Source organism: Salminus brasiliensis, chromosome 4 (genome assembly GCF_030463535.1).
Source record: "Salminus brasiliensis chromosome 4, fSalBra1.hap2, whole genome shotgun sequence".
NCBI classification, from domain to species: Eukaryota; Metazoa; Chordata; class Actinopteri; order Characiformes; family Bryconidae; genus Salminus; species Salminus brasiliensis.
Genome location: NC_132881.1, coordinates 33153979 through 33179665, shown reverse-complemented (window position 1 = coordinate 33179665; position 25687 = coordinate 33153979). Strand labels below are relative to the sequence as shown.

The following is a 25687-nucleotide window of genomic DNA, read 5'->3' as shown; positions in this document are numbered from 1 at the left end:
ATGGCTCCCACCACTGACTGTGTTTACACGCTCTGAAAAAAATGGGATTCTGTAAACGTTTGTCTAAACCCGATGAAGTAATACGTTGTAGAGACGTTAGCATACGTCGAAGCAAACTCTCTGTAAGAACTAACGGCGACGAAGTGCCAAATTCGAGGCGAACCCACAATGTTTCTGTTTCAGTTGCCCGACGATGTTCTGTACCTCATCTTGTCATACTTGGACTACAAATCGCTGTGTCGCCTCTCTCAAGTGTGCAAGACAAGCCACCACTTCACCTTCCGCGATGTTGTGTGGAGGAGGATAGCAAAAGACTTTATCAACACCGGAATGACACGACAAGGATCAGACCTGTAAGCATCTTTATTTCGTCTATCGGTGGCCATAGCTAGTCAGCTAGTTGGCTAACATGGGTCATCGCCATGAATCGCGCAGCTACGTAAGTTCCGTAGTGTAATGCAGTCAACGTGCCAGATTTCCCCAGAAACGGCGTATCTCGCAATTCTGTAAGACGTGTACGCCCACAGCCTTGTTTATGTTGTAGCCTCTCAGCCGGTAGCTCGTCGGCTAGCAAAGAGACGTACCCACACCTACCTAACTAACATTTTCCAAGTAACTTAGAAAACCTTAGAAAAAAGCCTCTTAAGAATTCCTTCATGGCTCTCTGATTGCTTGTTTTCGTAGGAAAGTGGTCAGCTTTGATACATATGTCCATGCTTTTCTCACAGTTCATGTTAGCAATGCACAGTAATCAGAAAAGTCCAAGATCATTGAGAGGGAATGTCATACAGCCAGGTGATATATAGGTTTCTTTTTGATCAAAGCAGCATCTTCTGTATTTATTTTATTTTATAAGTAATGTTCCTTCATGTTAACACTCACATGAAATGGCTTTTAGACAAGTGTGTGTGTCTTGTGTCTGCACTAGTATCCCCCTTTTAAAAATCAAGTATTTTTTTTATGATCTGGCTAAAATAATGTATAACCAAGATTCTTCGGTCAGCTGCAACAACAGTTGCCTTTTTATACTTTTCATACTTTCAGGTCCAGAAAAATGGTTTCTGGAGCATTGTCTGTGTGGCTGACATGAAACATTTTTAGTGTTCACATTAATAAATGTAAATCTAATTTTGTCGTATTTTATTCAAGTTTCATGCATGTTTTACTTTCATGCAAGAATTAGGTAATAAACAGCTTGATTAAAATCCTAATTATTGTTGAATGATTACAACGCTGCTTGAAACATGTGCATATATGCATGCATTTTCCATTAGTGCTGCTATACGTACATTAAGTAGTATTAGTACTGTTAGTTTTGTGCATACGATAAAACATTCACTCACTTTGTGAAACTGTAGACATTGAATTGCAACATTGAATTCAAGGTCAGTCATTTCCCATGCATGTGAAAATGTCCACTGGCTTGGCAGCTATGTCCTGTATTAGCAGTGGCAACATTCATTTGTAATCACACAGGTGTAAACATAAGACCTGATTAATGGTTATAAATGTGAACATTTACTAAAATGCTAAAATAGATGTCTTTTATAATGCCAAATAGTTCACTGGAGTGTTTTTTCTTGTTTGCCAGTTTATGTTTGGTTTTGTTTAGGAGTGGAGTACACAGCTAAAAAGATGTGCTGTGTTTGATTTTTTCAGTTAAAGATGTATCTAGGCAATGTATATGTTACATGACCACTGTTAGATCTGTTGCATGTTAGAGCGGCATCACATAAACTAAATAGATCAGGCTAGATTTGTGACAGAATTGGACTGGATTAACTGAATATCCAGCATTTACTGCTGATACCTGATATGCCTGATACTGATATACCATCTGCCACGCAAGATTATTTTGGACAGTATGTTTGGACATTTGTTGAATTACACACATACCTCAATTAATCAAAACCATGCCAAGGACAGAAAGCTGAGGCTGCAGTGGGCACAGGCTCACCAAAACTGCACAGTTGAAGACTGGATAAACCTAACCTAGTCAAATGAATCCAACTTCTCACAGATGGTAGTCTAGATGACATCTAGTCTCATGAACATGGAAACAAGTTCTGTGTTTTAGTGGCCTTCCTAGTAACCTAATCTGAATCCAGTAGAACACATTTGGGATGTTAAACAACCAGAGATTCACAGCATGAAATCATGTGAATATGGACCAGAATCTCAAAGGAAGGCCTTCAGCATCTTGTGGATATACCATTAAGAATCAGGGCTGGTTTGAGTGGTTCTGAAAGCAATTTCTTACTGTGAAGTTTACTGTAAAACATATGTTTCACTGTATTCTATCAGGTATCCTGCCATTCCATTAAAAGACAGAGTGAAGGTATCCCAGAACTGGAGTCGTGGTGTTTGTCGTAAAGATGTTCTTCTGAAATGGAAAATTAAGTGAGTTTCTGGTAAATTTCTGTTACACTTTCAAACTATCTTGTTGTATCGTTGTAAATTATGACAGAAATGTAGTGTGGGATTTTAAAGGGTTTGATGAGTTAATCATTTTCCGTCAGTTAAAGGAAACCTGACAAACAGAGAATGTAACATGTTTTTATTGTTTGTCACATGATAAGATATTTTCTGAAATACTGAAAAAAGATTGTGATTCTGGGTGTGTTATTGGCCTTGCCAGCATGGATAAGAAATCATTGTGCTTTTTATTAGACACTACATCACTAAGTCCTTAGAAACCAGATTGAGCTACATGTGTAGGAGTAATTTCCATTCCTTGATTTTTCCCCACAGCTTGTTGCCGTGGATACAGCTGGATGGTGATGTGTTGTATCTGTCTCAGGCAGCAGACATTGGAGCGTACCATCTCAGGGGTGCTAAAGGGGGGAAGTTTCAGCATTATAAGATGGCTGTGTTTAAAGGGCACGAAGAGGATGTATGTAGATTCACTTTAACCGACACGCATCTCGTCAGTGCTGGAGGGTAATTTCTGTTTTTAATGTCCTTTGTTTATTAATTTAAGTTTGTTGGGTCTGTTAGTAAAATTCACATCCTTATATTTCCAGGTTTACAAAATTCTACTTTAATACACTATAAGTAAACTGTTTTGATGGAAAATCAGTTTCAAAAGTTCTGAATATAGGGTGTAACGATGCACTGAAAAAATGTGATATAGCTATGTAGAAACATAATGTGACTGGCAGATGTGAGAAAGCACAATGGAAAGTATGCGTTCTATTAACACAACACTAGTCTTTTTCTTATACAAAATTGTGAACTCAGTATTCCAAATAGAGCCGTGTGTTCGAATGATTGAATTGTTGAATGAATTCTTTTTCTTTTAATAAACTCCCAGTGCTTTTACAAGGACAGCAGAAATAAGTTTCCTTAATTTAAACATTTCAGTCCTCAACTTCAGAATACTTTTTGCATTAATCATTGTTATAAATTATTACTTGTTACAAATTATACTGATTATTATTAATCAGTACTGTATACTATATACAGTTGATAAAAGGTTCGGACACCCCAAGAAATCCTGAAAAGGTTTATTTTGTATTATATTTAAACATGTGGACATTTAAACATCACTTAAAACAGTTTGGGAGAGGGAGTTAATATAACTGAACACATAAAATGGAAGAAATGTCTTTTATAATCACTTGTAAAATGTAATAAATAAAGCTAGTATTTTGATGGGGGGGGAAACAACATTTATTACTACTACTAATACTACTTCACAGACCAGGTGCAGATGAGTCTGAGAAGGGATTTAAAAAGATCTCAGAATCCAGCCGTTCCATCATCCGCTAAATAATAATAATAATAACAATAAAAAGTGCAACAACTGCCAACATGGCCAGGTCACACCAAGTTCAGTCCAACAGCAGACCAGAAAACGTGTAAAGAAGTCTCCAACAATCCTAAAATATCATTACAGGATCAACAGGTGGCTCTGTTAGGCATGGACAAATTTTGGACTTCTTTTCTGCAGTAGGAGAAGAATCCACTAGGAATTCTTTATTGCATCAGAGGCGCTTGAGGAAAATGTGAGACTGGCTAAAAACTAAAGTTGAAAGGTCACACCGCTGAAAGAATTTTATGGAATAGGGATTCCTTACTTTTTCGTCCAAAAAAAAAAGCATTTTTATTAATTACATTTTATTAGTGATTTTTAAAAGACGTCTTCACTAATGTGTTTAGTTATATGTGTTTAGTTAGATGTGTTCTTTCATCTCGTAATATTGTTTAGATGAAGAAGATCAAATGTCCATATGTATAAATGTATTTATAAAAAGAAACATGTTTTCGTGAAGTGAAAATGACTAGTAACTCGTGTGAAGAATAAAAGTGTGACACATGGTTCCTTGGAGTAATTAAAGTCAGTTTACTGGTGTTAATACAGTGATACATTTGTCTTGACATTTGTCAACGCCAGCATAATTTCTGTTTTTTTTTTTTTCACAGAGAAGGGAAGATCATTGTTTGTGACAGAAAAAGTGATTATTCTGTGGGGTATTATGGCCATGATCAAGAAGTAAACTGTATTGACTGCAAAGGTGACTTGATCATCAGTGGCTCAAGAGACAGGACTGCTAAGGTAAGCTGTGTAGCTGCATTGCAAACTACAGCAGTGTAGTTTGCAATGCTGCCCAAAACAACATGACATACCTCTTTTAATTAAAATAAAAGAAAATTATGTAATTACAACTGTAGGAGCATATGATCTGATCCTTATAAGATGCCTGTCAGCTAAAAAAGGAATGAAAATGAATGTATTCATGTTTGTTGGGTGTAAGCAGTGTGTGACTACACCTTTTTCATTCATTTATTATTTAGTTATGGCCATTAACTCCAAACCAGCTTGGCAAATGTCTTCATACAGTCCCCACCTATGACAGAGTGTGGTCTGTGGCCATCAGTCCCTCACTTTGGTGAGTAGTTTTTTTTTTGTATTTGAATGTATCTTCTGTACTCTTTCAGTAAGTTTTATTTGTGCTTTGGAGTTTTAACAATACTCTAAAATCTACCAGAAGGAGCCAAAAATAAGTAATTTTAAACAGGTACAAGTCTACAAATATCTGTCTGATTACTGCCAAAGGTCACAGACGATGTTATGGTAATATATGAGCACACAACTAAAGTGTTATTTGTGTGCTCATATATTACCATAACATCGTCTGTGACCTTTGGCAGTAATCAGACAGATATTTATCATATTTCTCAAATATTTTTTCGTCAATGTACTTTTTTGATTTTGGACTTGTGTACAGAATTTACATATAACACTTGTTATTTATTATCTTGCTGGCGATAACATAGCACTGTTTTGAAGAAGGCAACACTGAGTTATTTTAGTGTAGGGGAGTATACATGCAACGTGGTGTTACAACTAAGCTTGCCAAAGAAAACACTATATATTGAGAACGCTATATGCCCAAATATGAATTTATTAATGCATAGATTTATCAAAAATTGCTGTGGAAGTCATTCCATATATTTCATAAACTTATATTATTATTATATTGGCTGAATTGTTAATGAACACTAGAAGCTTAAAAGTTTATGTTTACATTTGCAGCAGATATGTGTCAGTTGTTTGTCTAAATGACTGCCTAATCTTGCTCAAATGCCTCTAAAGTTATTAAGTAAAAAAAAAAATACCTACCTGCATAAGTCACATTACATCATATAAAGTGATTATAGTCTCACAAAGTTTAAAAGTTAAAGCAACTTATATATATATATCCCTTTTTACTTCTACTTGTATTTAGTGCTTCCTTATTGGTTTTCTTAATGCTTCTGTCAGTGTAAATTGTCATGAGACCCCCAACATCAGCCCACTTTCATCAGGGTGAATTTGAGATTGTCCAAATAAAGAATGTATCAGATGTTTTGGAAAAGGGGGTGGAGGCCATCGTTATGGATAGAGGGGTGAAATGGTCAGAGACCGGGTGCTCCAAAGCAGGTGGCCAGAGCCTTTTTTTATATGTACTCTTCAATTTATTGCCATGCCATTGCTTTGAAGTCAGTTAGCTAACACCTCTGAAATGCAGATGGAGAAGAATGAGAACCTGGCTCTTAAAGGCTAGAGAGCAGAACTGTGCCCCCTCATGGTGTAGCATATGCAGATTACCTTTTGCCACATTTTTCATCACTTTAAATCTTTACTTTGCTGTAGATTTGACTGATTCTCCAGATCACATGTATTTTCAGTATGGCCTGAGCCTTATATGTTAATAGTTTCAAGGAGTCACCTGCTATTAAGAAGGCAAACAAAAAGGAAACACACAGATGATGAGAATATTTAGGCTTAGAGAAGTCAGGCAGCCAGAGCCAGGAGTCATTTTCTCCTAATGTGACGAGCTGGTTAAAAAGTTAGGGTATAAAGTCAGACGAAAGGGGGAAAACTGGCAGGATATAATGTCGGAGCAGGGTCGCCTTCACCGCTGCTGCCTTTGATTACTCAGCCATGTATACACCCACACACTTAATGACACACAGCCGCATGAAGCTGTAACACTAGCACTAAGCCTCCACCTGCCTCTGCGTGTCAGGCAGCTGATCTGTCGAGCGCACCTTCGCAGCTCTGCTGAACGAATGGAAACATCTTGCGCAGGATGCAACTGAAGGGCTCTGCTAGGCTTTTCCATTTCATCTTTTGTTAAAGCACAGGCTGTGTGTAGCTGAGGAAAGCCACCTGAACAAATGCAATGCTTCAGTGCTGTTTTAGCCGCTCAGCTGAATTATTAAACCCCAGTGCCCTCCCTCCTCAACCGCGAATTTAGATTTCTGAATAAGAGACGATTATCCACGTCATTAATTCTCCAATTTGATGGCTGAAATAGCAGGCCTCTGAAACAGACTGCTGAACCCAAATAATGGACCACACTCGTTCTAATAAATTGACAATGGGAAAAGTTAATTAAAATGGCCAGAAATCAAGGTGTCAAATAACTCTCAAGCCTTGGTTTAGTTTGAAACATGTCAATTTGTGGTGTGGCTCCACCTCATTCTGCTGCTGTTCTGGAGAAGGATAAGTCATAATGGCTTGAGAATATGGAATTTCTTTGCTCAAATGTGAGAGATAAATGCTATAAATGCTCTTGATATGTCATATACATATAATAGTGGTCTTGTCACAATTACAAAATATATTCAGATATCTTCCAAATAAATTAAACAATTACCGGAAATGTTACATTTTAGTCGTTTAGCAGCATTCCTGCGATCTGTTCATAATGAAAGTTTGCCATAATGTAAAAAAAGAAAACACAACTGCCGACTTCACATACTGTCAAAGTGAAAAATAAAGATACAAGGTGTGTCAGTGACGATGTATTCATTTAAAGTATAGTATACTTGGATTGTTTTTGTTCAGTAAAGACCATTGTTTGGCCGAATCATTGTATTAATTGCTAAAATAATGGTTACATTACTTGATTAGTCGTGTAATCAATACTTGACGGTCTTACGTAATGGTGAGGATTATCATAACTGCAGTAACACGTGCCTAACTCTGTGTAATTTCCAATAATTTCGTCCCCAAAGCTTTGAAATATCTTGAAGGTGGAGACTGGTAATGGGGGGGTTACAAAACGGTGATTGCACAATGTGTGTTTTAATTTGGGAAGCTGAGTGAGGAAGAGAAGGGAGCCCCTTGTGTTGCAAATGTAATTGTTCCAGCTTCACGCCTGAGGTATCTAAAGGACAGGGAGTGAGACAGGAGGCGCAGCAGTGAACGACAGGATCCAAAAGAAAAGGAGAGGGAGGGAGAGCAGTAAGAGAAAGACAAGAAGAGTGGGTGTGCTTCTGACACTGACGTGTTGGAGATTTTATTATATGTACTAAGTGCAAAATAACACTAGTGTAACAAAATTGTGGCTGTGGTTTTGTGGTCATTATCCTGCTACGCTAGTGTTACACAGCCTGACTCGTATCAGTATATCTTTCTCTTTTGGCTTTCTCCTCTGTCTATGTATTTACCATTATCTGTTATCCTTCTGTCTTTGTGTCCTCTTTGCTCTCTTTCCCCTCCCGTCCACCTCCTTGTCAGTTTTTCCACTGAACATCATCTCAAGGTTCATTAAGGGGACATTGGCTGGAGAAAAATGCCAAGGTTGGTTCTCCTTTGTCCTGTATCTCTTTGCAGTGAACATGATAGATTCCACGGAGTGGTGATTTTTATTTTTTTTTTCTCCGGCCTTTTCACAGATTTGTTTTTGCTAGGCAGGGAATACCGTGCTGTTCTTCTTTTCTATATTGAATCAAGTGCTCAGAAACCTTCTCTGATGACTCTGAGGTTTTGTCAGTCTTATAAATGGTAAATCATGTAAGCAGCTGGTAGCTAGTCCTGTGCAGAATGGAGGATATGAACAGTGAGTAGAACTTTCGACATTCAGCAGCCAATGCTGCGTTGTAAACACTGCTCCTGGAACTCTCATAATGGCGTCATATGGCTAGCGGTCTCAGTTTAACTGTGAGGACGATCAAAAAGAGCCCCCTCTCCCATCGTGAAGGTAATGGCTGCTCTGGCCCCCTGCATTGTTCTCATTTCAGTTCAGTGGCTAGCTCTGTCCATTTGCCATCTCATATGAAAGAGACAGTGACCATGCGGAAGGCAAAAAGAGGCAAAGTAAAAGCAGGTGGAATAATCTTTCATTTGTGATCTTGATCCTTTGGGCTTTGCCCCCCCAGCCCCTCCACCCACCCTTCATCTCAGCCAACCCTGCGTCCCTCCCGTCTGAGTCCAGGCTTTGTCTGTCATGTCAGGCTTCAGTCACTCGCTGCCAATGTGGATTCATCTGCTACAGTCTCAAAGAAGACTCTGATTGCTACTAATGGCCTCTGATTAGCATACGTTTTATTCTGCAGGCACTGTTTTAGGTCCTGGAATAACTTGTCCAGTTAGTTGATGTGGATGTCTCTCTGTGGAGAAAGCAACTCTTTCAAGTCTTTCAGTTGCTCTAATTGGCACTTAAGCATATTGACCGTTTGGATTGCCGTTTTAATTTATTTATTTTGTTTATATATATATATATAATTTTTGAAAATGGTTTATTACTACTTTTTTTTACTCTTTTTACTAATTTTCTTAAATAAAAAAATGGTAACCAGATGTTTTTAGGATTTGATGTGGTAAATATGCCCATTGTATTGATTTTATATTTTTTAGTTGTAATTCAAATAAGTGTATTGCAGCTTTTTTCATTTTTTGCCAGACAGTTGTTCTTTACATTGTCAAAATTTCATAGCCAGAATTATATGATGAATTGACCAATAGAAATGCTTACAATGTACTTCTATTAAAACTTGGCAATGACAGTACAATAAATTAACATGCTGATATCTTGTGAGATTCTTACAGAATTAAACCAAAAACAAACTCAGAGTAGGTTTATGTTGTTGGGTTTCCAGTTGTTGTCCAGCTAAGGATTATTCTGAAAGACACAATCATTTTAATATCACTGTTGGTTTGAATCTTATTTTGCATGTTAAATTTTTGTTACAGCCTTGATGGAAAAATGGGGCCTACATTTAAATGTAATTTCTGTAACAATTAACTAGTACAGATTCCTTTGTTCTGATTTTCTTTTAGGTGATCAAGTGTAAGCATAATGTAGTCAGGCAGCACATAGGCCTGATCTCATAATAATTTGGGGCCTATTTAGAAAACACATTTGCGGTCCAGAAAATTGGTGTTACTGCACTGGATCAGGCTATATGTCTGCTGCTTTGGAAAGCAGAAAAGCCCCCACTAAACACATAATATATCCCCTATTTTTGCATGTATATCTGCTTTCTTTCACTTATACAGCTTTATGTATCCTGTTCCATTTACCTACTTCTGTCCTATTTTTTTTTTTACTGGTGAATGTAGATGATAAGGAAGCTGTGAGTTTGTGATTAATAGTCAGCTAAATTGTTTCCTGTAATGTCAAACACGTTAGACCTTTGCTAACAAGACAAGACTTGTTGAGTGTGCCTGCGCTCCATCCAAGAGCATGTTACTCTAGCTGATGTGTGTACACTCGCCACACCAAATCGTTTGTTCTCAGATACTCCTCCTCTCCAGCACTCCTTTGGTCTCACACAAGCTGAAATTACTTGTTAGTTCACCTGATAGTGACAAATTATGAACATCTTCAAATTTGTCACTGTCATGTTGAAAACATCTTTGTTGGAAAGCATCAGCCGCCTTTTACACCATGTAAGCATTTTAACACAAATGAACTTATGGAAACTCCAAAATTACTTGGTATGAAGTCTCATGGTTACCATAAGCTATGCTCCATTTTCTTGTATAAAGTAATCATTTTGGAGTGTTGTGGGTTTTTTTTTGGTCAGTCATAGATCAGAATTATTGCTGCATAATCAGATATCAGTTGAAGTGCAAATGTACCAAAGAAGCAGCAGATAAATTCAGGTGTAAACATAGTTTCACTCTTATTTCTGACAGACGATAAACATATCTGTGAAAGTAAAGTGAAGCTGCTAAAGTTTCTTGATTTAACTTTATTAATTGTTTAAAAATAATACATTTGTTTATGAGGTTTAACTTCTATATAAATCTGCAGTGGTAGATTGGCCGTTTGCAAGATAAATACATTTTAAAATCTTTAACAATATCTAACAGAACCTAACTGAACATTTATTTTTCTGTTTTACTCATTTTTACTCAATTAATCATCAAACCGATTGGCGGATAAGTTTACAGTTACTAAATGAAGCATAGATTTCTCAGAACCCCAGCTTGCAAATACATTGTCCTGGTATATTCTTTGGTAAAATGTGCATGCCATTTGTTTGGGAAATTCACTCTGGCTGGTTTTGAAGGGCTCATGTGGTGCACACACTGAATGTTCTGCTTAGCAAACTGTGAAGCATATGAATACATTGTCATGAACTCATTCATAAAAGATGTGATCAAGTTTTATCAAAACATAAGCACAGTCATATTGACCTAATTTTATCAAAGCTCCACTTTTTCATTTTTTCTTTCTTTCTCTGACTTTGTGAAGTATACAGGGATCATCATGCTTTCTAGCATCTTTAGGTGTTAGACTGGACTACACAGGTTCATGCTTGTCTCTTGTCAAAAGCTGCCGAGCGATTGGCAAGCTGTGTGATAGGACAGCTCAAGACAGTGGAACTGTGTGCATCTAAGTGTAGAGTACACAATACCTCAACAGTTGTAGTGAGTCCACACTGATCAGGCCAGAGAGATAGAGGGGGAGGGGGTGCAAGCCATCGAAGAGAGAAGCAACCCCAAGGAGAGGTGAGAAAGGGCCCTTTTTTGGGGAGCCTGTTTTGTCTAGAGTTGGTCAAGCACAACTACAAAGATGTTGCAGGGGTACTGCCTTTGAAATTTTCCAAAGAAAATGATTGTTGGATAAACCACCCCCAAATCGCCTCTCTCTGGCAAACGGAGGGAGCATGACCTCTGACCCCCGGTATCAAAGTACAGGGAGACTCAACCCTCTATGCCGCCCCAACCCCACCCCGCCCCAATTTCACCCCCATTGCTCCACCCCACTCAAGCGCAAAAAAGAGAAAAAGGGGAAAGGGAAAAAAAAAAAAACGAAATTCACATCTTTCATTCTGCCTCTCGTCCCTCTCTCTCTCTCTCTCTCTCTCTCTCTCTCTCTCTCTCTTTCTCTCTCTCAAGTCTAGTAGAGCGAGCTGTGTCTTAGGAGTCAAGAATTCAATTAGTTTCAAAAAAAAAAAAAACAAGTGAAAGAGAGAAAAGAAAGAGGCTGCAACAATAAAGCGATAACGGACAGAATGTGCGTTCCCACACGTTAAATACAGGGCGCTTACTACTGAAAGCACTGCATGGGAGCTATAGCCTCTGACTGCAGGTGGTGTCCTGAATAATTGCAGTCAATATGCCCCTTCTATGCAGGCTTTGCAGAAGCAGATCATTAGGCACATGCCACATACAGGTGTTCCCTAGGTGCATTTGAGATGGAAACTTCTGGTACTCGCGAAAAAGCATTTTTCCCTTAGAAGAGTCCTGAGTATTTATACTCCTGTAGTGTTAAAGTCATGTCAGTCATCTAAAATGGACTCCTGTGTTACTTATGTTTGCAGCACTTTTTCAAGTCCACATAGTTTTTTTTCACAATAATTTGTTATTAGGGATGTAGTTATAACTTTTTTTCATAATTATTATTATTCTCTCCGGGCTAGATTTTGGTGACAAAAGCAACGCTTGTTTTAAACTCATCTCAAGTCCCTCTCTATAGAAGGCAAATCATGTGATCGCCAAATCTTCCAGAGTTGCCTGCAGCCCCAAATGGAAAGAAACATTCAAAAAATGTGATTGTAAATTCCAGATGGAAATAACAGTGCTGGACAAAGTGGCCTAGCAATTATCCAGAGCATTGTAGGCTTGCATTGCACCTTGCATGTGTCATAATGAGACAAAATGGGACAGGTGACTGATGTCTTGGAGCAATAAGGGCAATGTATATGTGCATATATATATATATATATATATATATATATATATATATATAGATATAGATATAGATATATAGATATAGTTATATAGATATTGCTATATATGTGTGTGTGTGTGTGTGTTTGTAACTGACTGTAAGGTTTCTAATGAATCTTCTGTCGTATTTCTGATCTGGGGCTGTTCCACCCAGCTAAGCAAAAGGCGGTGTGTGGAATGTTCCTCTGACCTCAGACACAGGGGACATGGACAGAAAGCCAAAAGGTCTGTGAACTCGGGTGTGAGTTGAAGTGGGGAGGGGGGGGAGGGCGGGAGCACAGACACAGAGAGGGCGAGAGAGAGAAAGAGCGAGGGAAACCCTGCCTATTGTCCTTTTCAGAGCGATATAAATACATCATAACCCTTTTCAGTTCAAACATATTTAGAGGCAGAGATGAAAGCACTTTTACAAACTAGATACATCCCCTCTTACAAAGCCAGGGGTCAACCATAACAAATGAACAACCACCTCCTGGCCCAAAGCTAGCCCACTTGAAAGACAGGCTGATGTGCTGGGGTTATACTCGCTTTGAACCCCATTTGTACCTCCTAAATTTGTAGCCATTCAAAAAAAAAAAAAGGGGGGGGGGGTAAAATATCATTGCATTTAATGAGTTCAGCCCTTAAACTTTAGGCTTAGTATTTAGTAACACGTAACTGCTATCCATCTGATTAGAGGAATTGAGGTGTTGGCAAGGGCCTAAGAGTGTAAATAGTTAAATAAATGTTGTGTACTGATGTAAAGCTATATATGAAAGTGATGTAAGACAAATGAATGATAATTTCTATTGGGATTCAGGCAAAACAAATTCAGAATTCCAATTGTGAACTGAACTGTTAAAGCTCATATTAATGTCTCATATTAATTTCCAGAGGTACATGCTTCAGTATTTGTCTAAGCACACAGTCTAGGTCATTTCCTTTTTTTCTGTATTTTCTTGCCTTCATTTATTTGTATTTTATTGTTATTTAGCTGCTTGGGAGTTGCTATAGCCAGTCAAAACTACATGCACATATGTCTGCTTGAAGGTCACTACAAAAATGGCCTGTCTTTCAAATAATGTAATGAAAATGTCTCCCAAAACAGTGTGCAGTTTCTGTTCATTCATTTCTCGAGGTCTCGACAGGCTGCGTCCCAATGTTTTGCGGTGGTCTTGACCCGATTTGTGCGGTTGGATGTGTTGGTTTGGCCCTAACAATCTTGTTACTGTTGGAGTTCTTCTCCCAGCAGGGGCTGAATTAAAGTTTGTGTGACCCCAGCACTAATTTCATGCTACACAGTACCTCGAATAATGATGTCAGCTGATTAGGTTACCAAAATGGTTGTGTTGGCAGTGAACCCCCGACATGTTCTAATGATCCTGAGGCGCGCTGTGTTTTTTGGGTTAGAAGAGTAGTTCGAATTGGGAGGGGGGTGTCGCTTGGAGGGGCTTGCAGAGGGCAAGGGGGTGTCGGGGAACTGTGCTTGCTCTCCGATTTGGGGTGGGGTGGGTGTAAGGTCGAGAGAAGGGTGGGGACACATTAGGCGAGAGAGAGGCTTTGACCTTTTACAGCTATAATATCACTGGGACTCCCTTTCAGATCAATCAGAACTTGTCTGGAGGACAAAAATTTATTTAATTGTGGTGTTCTATTTTTCTCTAGTTTCTCTCTTTCTCCGTTGTGTTTTTTTTTCTTTCTTCACAATCAGACTCAGTGAGGGATGAGTAATTGAAGTAATAGAGAGTAATAAGGGCTGGGAAGAGAGAGCTTGGCTTTGCCCCTATTGTATCTTGTGTCACACAGGTTCAGAGGTCAGGCAGCCTGCATATTCTATTAGGACACACGGCCTTCATTGGGGCAAATGAGTTTACCCAACAGTAATTAAAATGCCAGCACTGGCCCAGCAAGCTGAATATGGTTGATGGGCCACCGCTAACCGGGTTGACAGCTGCCATGGCTGTCTTTGCCAATACGCTTGGGCCCTCAATGAAGAAACTAACTGAAACCATCAGAGGGAGGAACACCAGTTCCCTCTCTTCTACTCGCTGCTTCCCTTGATAATAGCGCTCATATTATGTGTTTTTAGATCAGCACGGGTTTCTGAAGCTTTGTGGTGCCTGTTATTTGTTTTGCAGGTCTTTTAATCTGTTAGAATTCTCCCCATATCTTCTCATTTAGGTGAAGGAATTCTCTCCGATCGCATTTTCTTTCTCGCCTTGGCCTTTTACTTCACAGGCGTTGGAAAGCTAAAAATGTCTTTGATTGGGTGTCGTTGTTCCTAATGCCATTTTATAGCCCTCGTCTTATTGCGACCCCAGTGTAAAAGGTGCCGTCAAGCCCTGATCGCCTCCGCCTTCAGTTCTCACTGGCTGTGATGTAGGGTCACTGTCTCTCTCTCTGTTTTTGTGCTTGGGGTTTGGAGCTGGACCCCAGGCGCTACAGAGCTTATTCACACAGGCTGGCTGTTAATTTGAGGCCACACTGGTATTCCATTGTGGAGCCTGATTCTTTGGTGTGGGGGCGGAGAGCCCACTGCTCGGGTGTTCTCTGGAGGTATGAAAGTATGTTCGAGAGAAAGAGAGTCTCTAAGAAGCTTTGTGATTTATTGTAGGCAGTGTTTTTTTATGTGTCCTCAACAATCTGATACATGTCAGGTTTTGGTCAAATTGATATTAGGCTTCCATTTAGTTTTGGCTTGCAGAGACTAGAAAATGCACACACACATATACACACACACACACACAGACTGTTCTTTGTCTTCATTTGGTTGGCAATAAGACTAAGAAGCCAGTTGGGATATGGGGGGGAAGAACCCATCCCAGCAGGACGTTGTCGGAATACCTGTGCGCTAAAGCCACCACATTCCAGTGTGCTCAGTAGTGTGGGAGTCCCATTGTGCAGCTCACCTCCACACACAATGCAGGGAGCGGCGGAGGCCTGGAGCCTCGCCTGCCAATCCCAGCTGTCCAGGAGGGCCCTAATCCCTAACTATCAGGCAGGTCAAAACCGCGGTGCACACACATGCACTCACACACACACACCCTCCTACCATACTCCTCCCTACCTGTTCCAGCTAATTTTAACCTGTCATCCAAATCAAAGGGGGCACCAAAGTGTTTTTGTTTCTCTTACTTAGCCACCCCCCAGCATTGCGGGGAAAGAATGCACATCTTTGAACAAAGTCGGCAGTCTTAACTTACCGCTCAGGCGCACTTGCACCTTCCCATACTCACTTTTTTACGTTACAATTTCAGGTGTGTGACGATTCCCGGTATAGAACTGTGGCAATTGTAGTGTTTCAAATTTGTAATAATAAAGCACTGTATAATGTAAACAATAATGATGGTAGTGCTGGTGCTCATTTCATAATGTAGGTTATTTTCTGTCTTATAAAGACAAGCCCTGTAGTGCGGGGATATTTTATATGATATGATATTATTTTGATATGTACTCATTCTGGTCACTGAAAATGAAATTTCACTGAAATTTACATCTCATTTAGTTTTGTGTTATGTGATATGTAGGGATCCAGTGTTGTTTTTTGACAAAAGGATGACATACGTAAACCTTCTAACCACAAAAAATGATTAAATATATCACATTTTAATGATGTATGTTCTGATTGAGAATCCCTTTGTCTGTCTGTTGCTGGATTTCCCTTGATGTTTCTAATTTTACAGATATGTGATGGTACTGACTCATTCATTAAAACTCTGCGTATGTCTCTCAACAGCACTTTTGTGACTGGAACAGCATGCTGTGAAAACCTTGCTCCTCTTCGAATATGGGACACAGAGAGGTAACTGATTTCTCAACTTTATAATATATCTTTCATATGCCCTGTTACTTTGTAATTTAGTCCACCGTATGTGTTCATTTTTTGTTGCTGTTATGCAAAAAACGTGTTTCTCAAAAATTTTACAGGAGTAGGAAAAAACTACTTTTAACAGAAGTCAATATAAAATGATTGCGTTAAAAGTCACTTTGGAGCATTTCTTATTGGTCCATTTTTCATATAAGTTAGACATATTGTAGACACAATGGTCATATTCAAATTATGTCACAAATTGCAAAAAGGCAGAAATGGAGATACAAGGTTATTATACGTTATTATATTCAAGATATTCGAGGCTTAGCTAGATGCAGTTTGAATGCATTGTGTATTCTGAAGTTCCACCTGAAAATACCTATAAAGACTCAAACCCATCACTGACAAGTGCCTATAAGTCTCCAGATCCTTCCCTATTTGTAAGGTTAATTGATCACGCACAAGTAAAAGCAGAAAGTTCTCATAATGATAGTTGTTGTTCATTATCCTCTCAGCTCCCTTACCAGGCCTTTTTGGGAAGTTCAAAGCTGGCTTCAGAATTTCCATCATGAAAGGCCTGGCTTAAACCTGATACAACCTGGCTGGTTTCTGTAATTCCCCTGCTTTACCTACAGAATTCAGCCTACTTACACATTGTCAGTCTAGGGAAAGGAAAATTAAGTAGGAAAAAGGGAGAAAAAATGGTGGGTTCCGGCACCAAATGACAAGGAAATTTGAGAAGGGAGAGATTACTGGGAAGAAGGAGGGGCAATTCAGCATGCATATCCCTGGGAATCACATATTACAAAGGAGGAGGAGAGATAGAAATTTTGGCCAAGAATTAGGCGCGCAAAGCACAGGGCCTGAGGTTTGATCTGTGAAGCGTGGATAGCTTGTGTCAGGCTGACGGACATTAGCTGGGTTGATGTTCCGCAGGCATGTTTTACACATATGAGCCACGGAGACAGCCTCGCTGCACCGAACATCACTGCTGTGGCCCTGTCATACTGGAGACCAATTATGGTTCTAGACAGAGGGATGTGACCCTACTTACATATTGACAGCAGGGTTTTCTTCCAGGGATTGTGTGTGTGTCTGTGTGTGTCTGTGTGTGTCTGTGTGTGTCTGTGTGTGTCTGTGTGTGTCTGTGTGTGTCTGTGTGTGTCTGTGTGTGTGTGTCTGTGTGTGTGTGTGTCTGTGTGTGTGTGTCGTGTGCTTTGGTCTCAGTAACGCTCCATGACCTATGTCACAGTATCTATTCATTACATTCTCTCTATTTATGTATTCTCTTTGTCTTCAACTTTGTACTACTGCTGGGGTTAGATCTGTCTTGCCATAATGTGTTCCCGTCTGGTAATCAGGTGCACCTTGTGAGCACAAAGCCACCAGTCACAAGGGGGTCGAGAAAACAACCATGAGTGGAGGGTGGTGGAATGGGGGCTGTATGTGTGTGTCTGTGCGTGTGTTTTTGCGGCTACCTTTTTTATGCATATCCCAGACAGACCACCAGCATATTCCTCAGACAGCCACTACCAACATGAAACAACACTTAAGGATGGCTACAGTTGCACTGATAAAGGCAGACATCAGAGCAGAGATCACAAACACTATTACAGCCTGTTGGTCACAACACAGACAGGTGATGGTTGTTGTCAAAATCACACATTTTTAGCAGTTTTTTGCAGAAGAAATAATTTAGGCAAACAAATAACATTTATTTTTTACTTACTCTACATGCAGTCAGTCAGCCAAGACGTGTTTTGTATCAAAAGTGTGTCTTTTTTGTTTGTTTGCAATGGCAGGTTATAATAAAGCAAGATTACATTTGACATGTGTTTCCTTAAGTTTCCAACAGGTGATGCTAGGATAATGTTGCTAATAAACACGGGACTTAAACTGTCACCAAGTACAAACCCAAAACCTCTCTCAACCCTCTCAAAATGCCTTCAGATATTCATTTCATTAATGGAGACAAGGTCAGTGTGGTTTAGATCACCGCTACTTTAATTTATAAAACAATCCACACATTTTTGAGCCACGTGAACAAAAGTTTTGGCTTGTATTTACCAAGATGAGATTGGTAGCAGTATAAGTCCAGTGTTTTTTAGCAACATTAGCCTAGCATCTCTTAAACTTAAAGAAGCACATTTAAAATGTCGAACATACCTTGGCTCATTAACTGCATCTGGGATAAGTGATAAATCATGTTAATGAAGTCTTCCTTTATTATAATCTTTCTGACACGTCTCCGCACTGTTAGTAAGACGGTTGCAGAGCAAAAAAAACCCCACAAAAACATTGTTTCAGCAAATCAGCTTCTTTCCCTTCTAAAACACTTGTGGAATGGCAAAAATGAGTGTGATCGCTCTCCACATAAGATCTGCTCCGAGACATCCCTCAAATTAAATGTCACCACACTCTTAAACACCCCTGTACAATTCTGACAGGGCTGTCCTAAATTTAGAAACATTGGTGACAAGAAACCCAGGTCATTCCAGAGGCTTTCCTAAATATGGTACTGCATGCATTTTAGCAGTTTAAGCATGTACCCTCGTCCTTAACCAAACAGTAAACATCTAAAGACACTCTGCATGTTTGTGTGTGTTTCTTCTTCAAGTCTTATGAGGACCTGGAGAGTCCTGAGAGGTCTCGTATTCCTGTCTTTTGTTTATCTGCTTACCTCAATGGCCACTTTACGGATGACGACAAGTGCCCCTGACATTTTTCTAACATGTTCACAAAAGATGGGGGCACCTTTTTGAACAGTGCGTGTTGACTGGAAAGGGGATGATACAGGAGACATGTACAGGCCAAGATCACTCGCACCCTCATGTCTGAACAGCGCAGCTGACCAGCTGGTGGGGAAACAGACTGAAGAGGTATGACAGAAGGAGTGAGCAGCAGAAAGGGTGTCTATGAGTGAGATGAAGATGATCCTGCTGTCAGCTTTACAATCTTCATCCTGTGAGCAAAAAAAGAGAGACAAAACTAATGATCAGCTTCAAAAACAAACATGGTGGATCATCGGTCTCCAATTTTACAATGTCCTCAGTGTCAGAAAATAATATTGTGTTTAAATCAGGGGCCATGAGGGGCCATCAGAGCTGTATATTTTGACCCTTGTATGGCTTTGCTGTGTAGTTTGCTGCGCATTTTTAAATGATTTGTGTTTTCACGGTTATATATTTGATATGTTTCTTTTTGTTCATGTCCTTTCTTGCTCATCTGAATGGCCCAGAGACCTGTGATCACTCCGACTCCCACACAAGTGGTGCTTTAAAGGAACCCCTAACTTTTCATGAGGCCCTCTGTCGTGGATAAACAGAGAGAAAAGCCATCAAAGAAACGCACAATTGTGCTGAAATTCCTCACATTCTTCCCTGAAAGAGAGGGTTAAATGTCTGGATCTGGCAGGAGCTGTGTTTTACAAATTGCAATCTCATTGTTTTTTAAGAGAACGCGTGTGACATTTAAAAGTCTCCATTGTCCTGCCCCCTGACATTCCATGCTGAGCTTTCTTTTTTCTTCTTCTGCTTCTTCTTCTTTCGTCTGGGCTGGCGGTTATTTCAACTCTTGGCTAAATTGGCTGACGAGCAGGCGGCGCAATGCAATTTCTGTTTGTTTTAGGCGCTGAAAACCCCAGCAGGACTCTTTATGTACCTGTCTCACATCCTTTCAGGGCACTGACTGTTTCCCATAGCTTCCCTGTGCCAGTTTACCCTCTATACTTAACCTTACAAGAGCGTCAGTGCAAAATGACCTTTTCTGTGCTTCCAATACCCAAAGAAATGTCTTCAGCCTCTCCCCTTTTCAGAATCCATCAATTCATTAAAGGTCCCTTTCATAAGGGGTGTGTGTGTGTGGCCCCAAATGGCCAAAGAGAAAGTATGGACTGTTGGAGAGGCCAGCCCCTCCATTTTCCTTCATGGCCCTGAGACCATAACTCACAACTAATCACTAACACATGTCATTCTTTATAGTGCAGAATTAGTATTTAACAGCTCTTGTACAATATCAGAACGTAAAAGCAGATGGACTGCCCGTCACATGGTGTTATTATTATAGTATTAGGGGTTGTATTAGTATTAGGAACGGTTAGAAAATAATCTAAAAACAAGATGTTATAAAGTGAATATTATATAGATATAAAGTAAATTTATATCAATAAATGTATACAGTTGAAAATGTATCGATCCTTTTCATACATAACAAAAATATAGACAAGTTTTACTGCTGTGCGGCTTGAGCTCATATGTATTCAGAGGTCAAAGAGGATTAGGGTGAGGTCAGCAGTCTCTGAGGAGTGCTTTTAAAAGAGCCTAGAATATAAAGCTTTTTCCCCTCTTAGTTTGTCTCTCTGCATTTGGTGGTAATTTTGTCTGTGTGATCTCTTTAGCAGGTTGCACATCTCAAATGCCCCTAACTTGTCTGCGTGTGACCTTTTAACTCCCCCACAAGTCTGGACATTAGACGTGTCCCCCAGCAAGCGGCACAAAGCAGTCAAATAAGACATGATAAAGCCCTAATCCTCTCTGCTCTTTGGTTATGCTTGTTCAGAGGTGCTGCAAGGTGTTTGGCAGCTCTAAATGTGAACACATGAAGGAAAGAGAATCTTCCTGACAGCTGTATTACCTTCTGCATGCATCACAGCATCCAAAGTGGTAGACAGTATAGCTAACACCATCTCATTCCACCCATTGACAGTTAAACAGCAAAACTTGAAACTTTTGTATTTCTAATCTGTTATTTGCGGATGTTTTGGGGAGATTGTCTTCTATGCTGCAGGGAGCAAGTTGTAAAACAGTGTGGCCTGATGAGATATTATCTTATAATTGTATAATTGAGCCAGTTCAAGAAAAAAGAAAAGCTTCCACCAAGAAAAGCTTCCACCATATACCTACTGACCAAGAAAAGCTTCCACCATATACCTACTGACCTTTATGTCACTGCAATGTAGGAGTGTGTGTTTGACCAAAACATGACATCCTTCTCAGCAAATTAAAGCCCTGCTTTCGTAATGCTCTTATTTAAGCAAATTCTCATTCTTCCCTGTCATCATCATCATCATCATCATACAGCTAGGAGAGCAGGTATAGGTTCACCTGACATTTCCAGAGCTCTTAAAGCCTTCCCGACATACTTTGTGACGCTGTCAGATCAGACGCTGGGCTGGCTGTGGAAGAACAAGGCTGGCCGCCATGCAGATGCAGCAATTTGAAAGATTATATGGTTATCCTCCATCCTGTAATCTTCATAGGTCCTCCCAAGAAAAAAAAATGGCACACATAAAACCTGTGACCTAACAATTTAAGAATCCTGGTGTTTGCTCCTCTGCATGGAACAGTGCTATTACTGGCTTTAAAATCAGAGCACAGATGTGAGGACTTCTTTTACGACGCTTGTTTTTCTCGCTTCACGCTTTGACATTTGCAGAGGGCCAGGCAGACACCGGATGCGCCGTATTGACCCGAGTTTACACATTTTCTTTAGGCAGTTCATAAAACCATGCGATGTGAATTGCTGCAATGAGAAGTGTAAGTTGTTTTCTTGGCCATGAGTTGACTGTTTCTGTTGTTCTGTGCTCAAGAGGCAGTTTTAGCTGTAAGGGATAAAGGATGGGATCTTGCTTAACACATTCACCCATGGGCAGAGGGGACAGTTTATGTTTAGGCCCACCAGGGTTTTGCCTTTAGTTCTGGAGGCCTATCTTTTAAAGAGCCTGTGTCTAATAAGACCCCCCTTGTCCCCCCAGAGCGAAGGTTGGGGATTACCAGTCTGCCCTTGGCGAACAAGCTCGCAGGAGACCCCAAACGTGGGGGGCGGTCGCTATGGCCATTGGGCTCTTCTAAATAGTTGCTAGGGACCAGGTATCAAAGGTCCACAAGTCGCACACAGTCACGGTCATGGAGGGAATTAAACGGCAACAATGAAATTGTTATTCTACAATAATCTAGCTTCGGCAGTGTGGGCTGGGGGCGAGGAGGGCGCAGCAGGCCTGTTCAGCCTGTGATCATAGGAGCGTGGTGCTAACACAGGCACCCCCTACCACCACCACCAACACCACCCCCCCTCTCCCTATCTCTCTTTCTCCTCCTTAGTCCCTCTCTTCTCTCTCGTCCTTTTTCTCTCCCATACACGTCTAAGAATAGAGCCTAGCGCCACTCCTAATCTGCTTTCTTAAGCCATTCAGCTAGGTGTTTACTTTTTTCCCTCCATCTCCTAGGACTTAATTTATCCTTTGTGTGGTCTATGGATGTTGGAAATATGGGAATATAGTGGGATTTAGAGGTAATGAGAGATTAACTGGGCAAATGAAGGCATTTGGACCGAAATGACAACTGATGAATTGGTCCACACTAATGTGTTAACTGAGACATAAGATCTTGAGACAACCTTAGGAGTGAACCGAATGCGTTGAACAAACGCAGAGGTGTAAAGCAGCCTCTCTTGTTTGAAATCCCCTTTTAACAGCTTGTTTTGGAGATTGACTCCACTTTGAAGCTTCTCCTTGTAATTTTTTATGCCTTTGCTTTCTTTTATGATGTTTGACAAGCAGTAGTCTGTAACTTCTCATGCTTTTTTTTTCTCCTCCCTCTCTCCCAGGTGTCACCTGGTGTCGTGTCTTGGCTCCGGGTTCCGCAGAGGTGCAGGTGTGCTGGATATTGTGTATGAGTCTCCCTTCCAACTCCTCACCTGTGGATATGACACCTTTATCCGCTACTGGGATCTGCGTGTCTGCTCTAGGTACGTGGAATGGGAGGGGAAAGGAGTAAAGGAAAGTTTTGTATAGTTTTCAGTCTCATCTTTGTCTGACACATCTGTAACATAACACTTATCATCAAGGACAATAACGCATGCTTCCTTTTAACTGGGAAAATACTGTAAACACACTTATAATAGAAGTCAGTGGGGCGGTTTCTTGTGAAAGTAGTGGGGAAATTGCTGTCTGCAGGTGTGGCAGATAGAGAGAATAGGTTGCATTTAAAATCATAGGACAACAAATTAAAATAGTTATACTCTCATATATGGATGACCGCTGGTTGTATCTCATTATTAGCTGGCCTTAAGCAGCAATAATGCTCCATGGCTGCATCACAGGTTAAATCGGACTCAGTGCATGCAGTGCTCTGTGCTGTCAGAAAAGCTATGCTTGTTCTCAGAGAGTAATAAAGTTAGTTAGTGGGTCTCTCTCTGAGAGCTTGCGAGGAAGATTAGTGTTCTCAGTTAATCTAATAAGCCCTCCTGTGCATAGAGCACCATTTAGACAAAAAAGGAGCCAGGCCTGAGTCTCCTCTTGGCTCTGTGGACACAATTGTTCCTGTGGGTGACTGAAAGGGACCCCCTCTTTGAGAGGGACTCTCACTGTAGGACTCTGACCCACCCAAGCCTGCACCAGTCGGTGGCCATATTGATGTGGCGCTGTGCATCTCCAGGGCAACGGGGTGAGCTGCGAAGATCAGTGGGCTGCTTGTGAGACAGACTGGGCCCCTTGTCAGGCTTTGGAAAGATGGGGGGGACCTGCACAATCGCATATGGGCAGTCAAGTAACACAAATCAGAGGTGATTGAAAGAGGGCCCTGGAGAGTTTGGGGAGGGGCAAATGTCCCCTCTTAAGATATCAATAATTCACAGTGTGACCAGTCAGGGGGCAATATGTGGTCAGTCCTGGCTCAGAGTGGGTTGTCATCTCATCAGTCTAAAGAGGATAGTTAAAAACATACTCTGTGTTAATTGCTCATGACAGGTGTGAGTGTGAAACGAACAATGACAATATGTCATATTCTGCTTTGTTCTACCCCTAGCTGGAAACTGTTCTCATTCTCCATACTTTGTTCTTTTCTGCTCTATGTGTTGCCACTTTGTTGAGTTTTTGGTAGTCTTGATTTGTGGGAAATCAAAAGGACAGCAGGAATCAGCTCATGTCAAGAATTTCAAGCTGAGAATTGTGAAGTTTAACTGTTTGATTATGGGTACTTTTTACCCATTTGCTGAAAGTGTGCTTAGATAAAGAGCTAAAGCTGTTTCTTCATGTCCTGCCAGTAGGTGGTTGGGAGTTGTCCGAATTGATTGCTAAAACTATGTGTGTGTCCACATGCGTGGTGCGCACACGCCCCACCGAGTGTGAGTCCAGACATCTCTGTGTGCTCCTGCTGCCCTGATGTCTGCCGCGCACCCCAGTCACAATCCCTCCCCATGATTTATTCATTACCACCATTAATGGAGAATTGATCTCTATTGGCCTACCACTCATGCAGATATTTCCCCTAACCTTCCCACCTCTATTCTCAGCCTGCATTAAAACAAGAGAGCCCCTTTCCGTAAACAAGCGATGAGGTTTCATCCTTGACAATTCAAATAAGATACTTGTCTTTAAGCTGCCGCAGAGAAGCAGCCACAGTGGCTTTGGCCCTGAGCTAAGGAACTGGCCAAGTGTGATACAGACTGTACTGAACGGATGAATGCTGTTCCAGCATCTGCTCACTTGTTGCAGATTGAAAGTGTGTGAGACTTTTGATTGCAGAGCATTTAGATGAACTCAACAAGTGTGCATAATGCATCTTTTTTTCCTTCTTAACAGAAAATGTGTGATGGAGTGGGAGGAGCCCCATGACAGTGCACTTTACTGTATCAAGACTGATCAGAATCACATGATTGTTAGTGGCTCCTCCTACTACGGAGTGGTGCGCCTGTGGGACAAAAGGCAAACTCGCTGTTTGCAGGTAAGAGCGTGCATATGTGTGTGTTTAGGAAATATATATTTGTACATTTTTTCAGTTTGTCTGAAAGGTGAAATTGACTTTTCCCATGTCCCTGTGTGAATGTTCCAGATGTTCCAGCTCACCTCCACCACCAGCAGCCCAGTGTACAGCTTGTGCTTCAATGCCACACACCTGTATGCTGCCTTGGCCTCAGCCCTCTACTCACTGGACTTCAGAACTTCAGGGCTCAAGCCTAGGAGATAGAGCCACAAAACTCATGTGTGCAGACACAGGCACTCTCAACATGCACCTTGAGTTTTATGCTCACATTACATACCTCCAACATATCCCTTTAGCTCTATGAGCAGATCTTTTGGCCTTTGACCCTCAAGAGATTTCAACTAGACACTTCTGGAACGCCATCAGAAATATATGTACCTCTCATGGCCTTGCATTGGCAGATAGCTGTCATTTCTCCAGCTATCTGTGTCACTGGCTACTGAGAGGGAGCAGCGGGAGCAGGGTTCACGACCTTCTGTGGTCTGAGTCTTAACGGACTTAACACATTGCCAGTGACCTGTGGGACTTCTAAAACAAACACTGCTCAGAGCTGCCAGAACATCCTGTGGGGATTTATGCTGAAACATATACAGTATAATAACATGCTCTTTTTCTTCCTATTGTGTTGGAAATGTATATTTTTTTCAACAATGAGTCAATTAGATGAGGTGTGGCCTG

General features: G+C 40.6%; 1 protein-coding gene across 1 annotated transcript; it reads left to right on the top strand.

The window, feature by feature from the left end:
• fbxw4 (F-box and WD repeat domain containing 4) lies at positions 1-25687 on the top strand. Its single transcript, XM_072676974.1, has 9 exons — positions 1-353; positions 2305-2400; positions 2752-2940; positions 4426-4558; positions 4798-4892; positions 16176-16241; positions 22854-22994; positions 24829-24970; positions 25079-25687. Exons 1-9 carry the CDS (start codon positions 169-171, stop codon positions 25211-25213), a joined length of 1182 nt encoding a protein of 393 aa, XP_072533075.1. The 5' UTR covers positions 1-168; the 3' UTR covers positions 25214-25687.

Bases quoted from the DNA above. Each gene is read 5' to 3' on its own strand.
- fbxw4 (XM_072676974.1), top strand. From the start codon at position 169: ATGTTTCTGTTTCAGTTGCCCGACGATGTTCTGTACCTCATCTTGTCA. The intron at 4,559-4,797 runs GTAAGCTGTGTA...TTTATTATTTAG, and splicing joins CAAGAGACAGGACTGCTAAG to TTATGGCCATTAACTCCAAA. The intron at 24,971-25,078 runs GTAAGAGCGTGC...TGAATGTTCCAG, and splicing joins GGCAAACTCGCTGTTTGCAG to ATGTTCCAGCTCACCTCCAC.